The sequence below is a fragment of the Plasmopara halstedii genome (genome assembly GCF_900000015.1).
Source record: "Plasmopara halstedii genome assembly, contig: Scaffold_3060, whole genome shotgun sequence".
Classification (NCBI taxonomy): Eukaryota; Oomycota; class Peronosporomycetes; order Peronosporales; family Peronosporaceae; genus Plasmopara; species Plasmopara halstedii.
In genome coordinates this window covers 2,519,213-2,526,640 of record NW_020189964.1, presented here as the reverse complement: position 1 = coordinate 2,526,640, position 7,428 = coordinate 2,519,213, and the positions used below count along the sequence as shown (strand labels likewise).

General features: G+C 48.4%; 3 protein-coding genes across 3 annotated transcripts; 2 read left to right on the top strand and 1 right to left on the bottom strand.

Annotated features, from left to right (window-relative positions):
- Nucleotides 1-331: 331 nt before the first annotated feature.
- Nucleotides 332-754, top strand: PHALS_07020 (reverse transcriptase; the record flags this gene model as incomplete). Its single annotated transcript, XM_024720416.1, has 1 exon — nt 332-754. One exon carries the CDS (start codon nt 332-334, stop codon nt 752-754), a length of 423 nt encoding a protein of 140 aa, XP_024585617.1.
- Nucleotides 755-2,338: 1,584 nt separating this feature from the next.
- PHALS_07019 (uncharacterized protein) lies at nt 2,339-2,689 on the bottom strand (the record flags this gene model as incomplete). Its single annotated transcript, XM_024720415.1, has 1 exon — nt 2,339-2,689. One exon carries the CDS (start codon nt 2,687-2,689, stop codon nt 2,339-2,341), a length of 351 nt encoding a protein of 116 aa, XP_024585616.1.
- Nucleotides 2,690-4,660: 1,971 nt separating this feature from the next.
- PHALS_07018 (atp-binding cassette sub-family f member 1) lies at nt 4,661-7,243 on the top strand (the record flags this gene model as incomplete). The annotated part of the gene is made up of 4 exons (XM_024720414.1): nt 4,661-4,982; nt 5,061-5,119; nt 5,399-6,245; nt 6,324-7,243. 4 exons carry the CDS (start codon nt 4,661-4,663, stop codon nt 7,241-7,243), a joined length of 2,148 nt encoding a protein of 715 aa, XP_024585615.1.
- Nucleotides 7,244-7,428: the final 185 nt, after the last annotated feature.

The window sequence follows — 7,428 nt, the reverse complement described above, 5'->3', positions numbered from 1 at the left end:
ACGGTTTGCTATATTATAGCACCGATTCAACGGATACACCACGAATTGTGGTTCCTCAAGATGCGGATTTGAGAAAACGCATCTTCTATGAGGCTCACGACACGCCACTCAGTGGTCACGTCGGTCGTGACAAAACATACAACTCAGTGAGTCACCACTATTGGTGGCCCGTGCTGTACAAATGTACGAGCACCGCTATTTCGTCGGAATATTCACAGTCACATGATAGAAGTTGTAGTTAGTTCTATGAATATTCACAGTCACATGATAGAAGTTGTAGTTAGTTCTATATGTGCGCACGTGTGAAACGTGTCAACAGGTGAAACCCTCTATGAATACGGCTGCGCCGCTGGCCAGCTTACCTATACCCACTGGGTACTGGCGGTCCATGAGTTTGGACTTTGTGTTTGGCCTGCCAAAAGATTCGGCGGGCAACACGGGAGTCGTGGAGCTCGTCTATCGTTTGAGCAAGATGGCTGATCTTGCGGCAGAGCCAAATACCATCGTTGGTGTCGGTCCAGCGATGTTGTTTGTGAATCATGTCTTTCGACAACATGGATTATCGGAGTCAATTATCTCTGACAGAGACCCACGCTTCACTGAAAAGTTTTGGTCGACAATCTTTAAGGTGCTAGAACCCAAGCTGGATATGTCAATAGCGGGCCATCAGCAGAACTATGATCAGACTCAGCACGTTAATGGCGTCGTCAAGGACGTCCTTCGTAGCGTCCGCGCCGAGACGCCGAGGCGCTAGGGCGCGCCATGGTGCCACTCGTAGAGTTTGCTGTGAACAATGCAGCGCATGTGTTCACCGGTTAACGCCATTTCACGTGAACGGGCTCGTTCATCCTCGCGTCCTGCTGATGCCGCCATCCCATGGTTTAGGGTCTGGTGGGGGAGGAATAGCCGAGTGGTTACCTGATGTCAACCGTCTCTCTGTTTTTAAAGAATTTGATGACTTCCTGTCGAGCAGACTGAGCGTCTTACGACACGTTTGCGATGCGATGGCTGAAAGCCAAGACATGCAGAAGGAAAATGGGTAGAGGAAACGTTAGGAAAATTGAGGTCGGAGACCTGGTTTGATCAAATGCCAGAAACCTTCCTACATGTAGTTTCTGCTGTCGTTCAGACATAGCTCCGTCCACGGTTTATTGAACCTTCAAGGTTGGGGCTTTGCGTATGTGCTAGACCTTCCGATACGGATCCGCGCACACCCGGTATGTGGGCTTGCTCAAGCCGTACCGGACTTCGGCGCTAGTGATCGCGGAAGCACTGGCGCCGAAGCGGCGCTCACAGGTGCTCGACTACCCAGAAGCTGGACCAGCAACTGATTTTGAGCACGGAATGCATCGATATTTATCTCCAACGGCGCCAGGCGCTGCTTTACCGTCACAAAGTGACGCATTCGTCTGATCGACGGCCATGGTCCGCTCAGACAGAGCGCGATAGTCCTCAACGTTAGGCAGCCGGTGCACAACGTGCTTCAAGTTTTCAAGGTCTCCCAAGCAGCGGTATGCAACCTTAGCATGATGCTCAGCGGAGCCTCGAACGCGACGGACCTCGTCCCTAAGAGCTCGAAGAGCATCGCGAGTCACCGGACGGCGATCGACCCAGTCGTCATTGTCCGCCGCCGACTCTTCTCGACGAAAATGGTGGTGCCCACTATCACGTGGAACCTCTTGTGGGTCGACGTCGTCGCCAGGGTCATACCCAGTATAGTGTCAAGTGGCGGGAATACCCGACTTCGAGAACTCGAGGGAGTTGGAGTGTCACTTCGGCAAAGTTGCCCAGACGTCGTGGACGCTTATCATTAAAATGAGCACGACGTTTCGAGTCGTCGTACGCCTCGCGCTTCTCGGCAATAGCCGGGAAAGCCGAAAAGCCATGAACCGGGCTCAATCTATAGCACTGAGCTACTGCGGACGCAGGCTCATCTGTGTGAGAGACACAGAGTTCGCGGAAGCGTCATGGATCAACCCATACGTCGCAGCGACAATCCAAAGTAAGTCGGCAACGCGACTTGAGTTTGGCAAACTCAAACCGAAGATGGCGTTCCTCGCGCGCGTCCATTTCCTAGTGGCTCAACTATAAGTTTTTCAGCGAGAAAGGCTTCCTATACCGCTGCCTCCATCGCTAAAAGAGCTCTTCGTCATCTACAGCGGTTTCGTCAGGGGCAAGAACCACAGAAATCGTCCGCATCGCTGGTTCAAGAGCGTTCCTCTTTGAGCACGAAGTCGAGTGCGGTACGTATCCACCGGGATTTCTCTAGAACCCAATAAGCGAGCTCGAAGAGCTTTTCTTTCGTCAAGCTTATCTTGTGAAGTGGCCGGGGTCCCGATCACGTAGACGCCAAACGATCGAATGATCGCGTATTTGCTTCTGTGGCGGGATTCGCCGAGCGGAAGCCGTATTCCACACGAGGGTCAACGAATGACCGTGGAGGCGCGCGCATGGGAGCAGTTCTGCAGACAGCATCCAGCTGCTGCTTCTGTGCCTTGTCGAGATCATTGGTAATGACACCACTTACCTCGGAAGTCGATAGTTCGGGAATCGGACACGGCGTCCGCAACGTTCGAGCAGGGCTCACGTCGCGCCGCTGGAGCACTTCGCTTTCTTCTCCTTCCCATCCTGGGAAAGGATTATCCGACTCGTAGTCATCTTTTTCCAAATCCTCGACGAGGCCATCCATCGCCCGCGGCAGGCACGGTGCAGGGTCGGGAGTAGACATCGCGTCTATGTTCTTGGTCGTGAGACTCTGTCGCTGACAATGTGCTGCGCGGTATTTGGCGCTTCCCTTGAAGCCGCGGATGTGCTGCCCGATTTTACACCGTTGCAGGTGACGAAGAAAGGCTCTACCCGCGGGCGTTTTCGGAACCAGCGAGGCTGGGTGTCTTCCGTGTCCTCGGCACAGGGCTCAATGAGCAGGGAATTTGGGAAGAAGGTTCTGATGCTGTGGTGTCTTGGACACGCGAGCCTCGTTCGAGGCGACAAGTGAATGTGAGCTATAGGTGTTCACAATCTTGATGGGAAAGAATGTGATGGGAATTTCACGTGCCCTTGTATGTAGGGTGCGGGTCACACAAGATGGTGTGGCTACAATTAAAAAAAATAAGTTCGTGGCTTGACTGCCAGTAGTTATAAATTTGATTGGTTTTTCCTATTAAGTTATGAAAACCTCTAGATTTAGATTTAGACGGCTTTGCCTCAAATAAAACTGAGAAATATAGTTTATACTTTAAACGGAAGAGGTAATTAGCCTTAAATTAAGCTTGTAATTACTCTTGGAGTAAGGGGATTGCGATCCGCTAAACTCGTACTGGAACTAAGTATAGAACCTAGGTCACCGACCCTAACCAAGCTTCCTCTTAGCAAAAGTGCTACGGCAGCCCCGCTGTAGCACTAATCGGACGTCTGCTTTGCTGAAGCTGGTTTGTGAAGTTGTACAACTAGTTGATTCTTCACCCAGTACACTAATTGAGTATGATTTTTAGCCTTCACTCCAAAAAGTTAAACAGTTCTCGCGGAGATACTTTCCAGCGCTAATTTTGATCCTTAGTAAAGGCAAGTGCGAGTCTTGCCATTGCGTGATGGACAACTTCTAATGGAATAAATCAATAATAACGACGTGATCGAGTCCACAATGTTATGCGCTTGCGGGAGGGGTGGGTGATTTTGACTCACCGATCAGGTCCAGCTCATTAGTAACAAGTGAGACGTCGCCGTGAGCTCTGCGGCGGAGCGTTGGCACACCCTCCGCCGTAGAGAACCAGCACGCAACTCGGAGCTCGTGCGGAGGCAGGGCAGGAAGCTGATACTACCCCGGCCTTAAAAATATTTTACCACGGGGACTTCTTTGCCGTGTATCCCTCGGTGGGGGCAAATGTGATGGGTCGATATTCGAATGATCACAGCGACTACTCTTCCAAAAAGCGTACAGCTGTCTCACCGAGTAAAGTCTGAAGGTAGTCGCGACGATGGCCGAGTTTTAACAAAATCGCCTCTACGATGATGTATTTGCAGGTACTAGTGTGGAGAAGAGGGGAGATACTCCGGAAAGAAGAGGGTCTGTGGGACTTGTGAGCCACTAGCCTCACGCTGCGCAGTTCATGCTAAAATATCGCAGATAGTAAAACGAATATACTAAGTATCGGTTAATGTCATATATAAATTGATATCTATCACTTTTAAAGTTAAAAGCATACTATACTTTAGAGGCTGTCATTTTCACTTGCGTATGGAGCATCGTTAACGAGGACTCGTTGAGTCAAAGCTTTCTCTGTACGAGTGCACTGCAACCACTTAGCATTACACCTCTCCTTGAATTGAGCCCGACGTCCCTCTTGTCACATCTCCTGCTTCTGGAATCTTTACGGTGACATAGGCAGTCCAAGCCATGAACATTCATACCTGACACATTTCTCTAGGACTATAATGATGACGGCTGCGTCACAGTCGCAAAACTGTAGGAAAGATGTAAAAGCAAGAATGAGCATGCTGTAGTACTGATTGCAATACTAGGCATGCTTACTTGTACAACTACTATCACCAACTGGAATCTTAAAATATACCAATTATTATCCATCCAATCATACCACCGCTTTACAATTTGTGATTTTGTCCAGTCATACGTTAGAAGTAAGCCTGCCATCCACTAAGGACTATGGCTCGTGGTAAGAAAAAAGGAGGCCGTCGTGGCGATGACTCGGACTCTGATGAGGCCAAAGTGTCGCCGCCGGTTACTAATACCTCGGTAGAGAAAGATGACAAAAAGTTGGCGCGAAAAGAGAAGCTGAAAGCACGCAAAACACAGCGTCAGGCATCCAAAACCAGCGAGGAGCAGATCAGCCAGCGCACGACTTCAGACGCAGAGGAGGATGTAGATGAGGATGATCCCTATGCGCAGATTGCGAATAGTGTGAGCAAGAAGAAGAGCAAAAAGATCAAAAAGAAGGCCGTAGTAAACTTTGCAGCCCTAGTGGACGGTAGCGAGAGCGAAGAAGAGGAGCAAGAAGAACAAGAAGAGGAAGAGAAGGAGGTAAAAGATATTGATACTCTTTTAGACACGAAGAAAAGTCCGAAAAAAGACACAATGTCACATCGTTTGGAGAGCAATGAAGAGGTAGAGCAGGAAAATGAAGAAAAGCATAAACCTGAACCGATTGAAGAGAAGAAGAAAGACAAGAAGAAGAGCAAAAAGAAAATGATTTCAACAGATTTATTCTTCGACAATGTGGATCCAGTTGACGAGGTTGAGAAGAAAGACAAGAAGAAGAAGAAATCAAAAATTGCCTTTGATACTAATGATGACGATGATGAAGAGGCAGAAGATGGCGAGAAAGCAGCCAAGAAGGAGAAAAAGCACAAGAAGGAGAAAGAGGGTAAACGTCTTAGCAACAAGGAACGGAAGCGACTGAAAGAAGAGCAAGAGCGCCAAGAGCGCGAGGACGAGTACCATCGTGCTGCTAATCCTATGGACGGTGCTCAGTTCTCTGTCTCACAGCAAGCGTTCACAGAAGACTCGAACTGGGAAAACGCTACAGACATTCACATTGATAATTTCAGTATCAATGCGCACAATAAGTTGTTGTACGACAACGCGTCACTGCACATTAATGCTGGCGGCAAATACGGTCTTGTGGGTCCGAACGGTCAAGGAAAGACGACCATATTGAAAATGATTGCACTTGGAGAGCTCAAGATTCCGCCGAAAATCGATTGTCTTTATGTGGAACAAGAAGTCGTAGCTGACGATACGCGCGCTGTGGATGCTGTGCTGAAGGCAGATGCTGAGCGGTGGGCATTGCTTGAAGAGGAAAAGTCGTTGCTTGCACAGCTCGAAACAAAGCAAGATTCGGCTCTCGATGATCGACTGAATGAAGTCTATGAGCAGCTATCACAATCCAATGCGTCAGCCGCTGAGGCTCGTGCACGTCGTATTCTTTTTGGTTTAGGATTCGATTCAGCCATGCAGGAAAAGGTCACGAAGGATTTTTCGGGTGGGTGGCGAATGCGTATCTCGCTAGCTAAGGCACTGTATGTGGAGCCGACGTTGCTGATGCTTGATGAACCGACAAATCACTTGGACCTTAATGCTGTTATATGGCTGGATGATTATTTGCAAAAATGGAAAAAGACGCTGCTAGTTGTATCCCATGATGCTGATTTTCTAAACAGCGTGTGTTCGGAAGTGCTGCATCTAGAAAACAAGAAGATTGCGCACTACAAAGGCAATTATGATATGTTTCGTGAAATGGAAAAGCAAAAGCGCAAGCAGATGGAAAAAGCTTGGGAAAAGCAGCAGAAGCAACTTCGTAACTTAAAAGCATCTGGCAAATCGTCGAAAAAGGCGACAGAGATTGTCAAAAAGAAACGAGAACCTGGTGCTCGTGCAACAAAGAAGAAGGCGTTGTTGCCAGAGGATGCAGCGGAAGTCAGTGCCCCTACGGATTTGTTGGAACGTCCAAAGGAATACATTGTTCAATTTAGCTTTCCAGAGACCACAATAGTGTCGCCACCGATACTTGAAGTGCGTGAAGCCAGTTTTCGCTATGGTGACGGACCATACTTGTTTAAAAACACTGACTTTGGTATTGATACGACGTCGCGTGTGTGTATCGTGGGTCCAAATGGTGTGGGAAAGAGTACGCTGTTAAAAATGATAACAGGAGAGGTTACGGTAACTGAAGGCGAGGTGCGACGTAACCCACGGGTACGTCTTGGGATCTACAGCCAACATTTTGTCGATAAGTTGCCCATGGGCGAGACACCGGTCGAGTATTTGCGCCGTCTGTTTCAAGACCAATCGTACCAGCAGGTGCGCAATTTACTTGGCAAAGTAGGTCTGGAAGGTCACGCACACGAAATCAAGAATCGCTTGCTTTCTGGTGGTCAAAAAGCTCGTGTGGTCATTGCAGAATTGGTTCTGATGCGCCCGCATATTCTGATACTGGACGAACCCACTAATAATTTAGATATCGAGTCAATTGACGCATTGTGCGATGCCATACGCGAGTACGATGGCGGTGTAGTCATTGTTACTCACGATGCGCGTCTGATTGAGTCAACAGAATGTGTTTTGTGGGTGTGTGGTGACCAGGATGTGGTGGTGTACGACGGCACGTTTGAAGATTACAAACAGTCGATTTTAGACGATCTCCACAAGCAAGCACAGGCTGAGGAGGAGCGTCTTGCCGAGAATGCTGCCAAGAAAGCTGAGGCTCGTGCGCAAAAGGCGAAAGGATAGATACCAGGAATTGAGGTTAAGTTGGTGAATTTTAAACTTAGATGAAAAATCACTGGGATTTTTGTTTGCTAAATATTTCTGATCTAATTACCTTAACTTAATTTTTGCAACATCAAATATTCAATGAACTATCAACTTGGTGATTGGCCATTGCTCCGAGTGGCAGATTGATTGGCTCTGAAGTC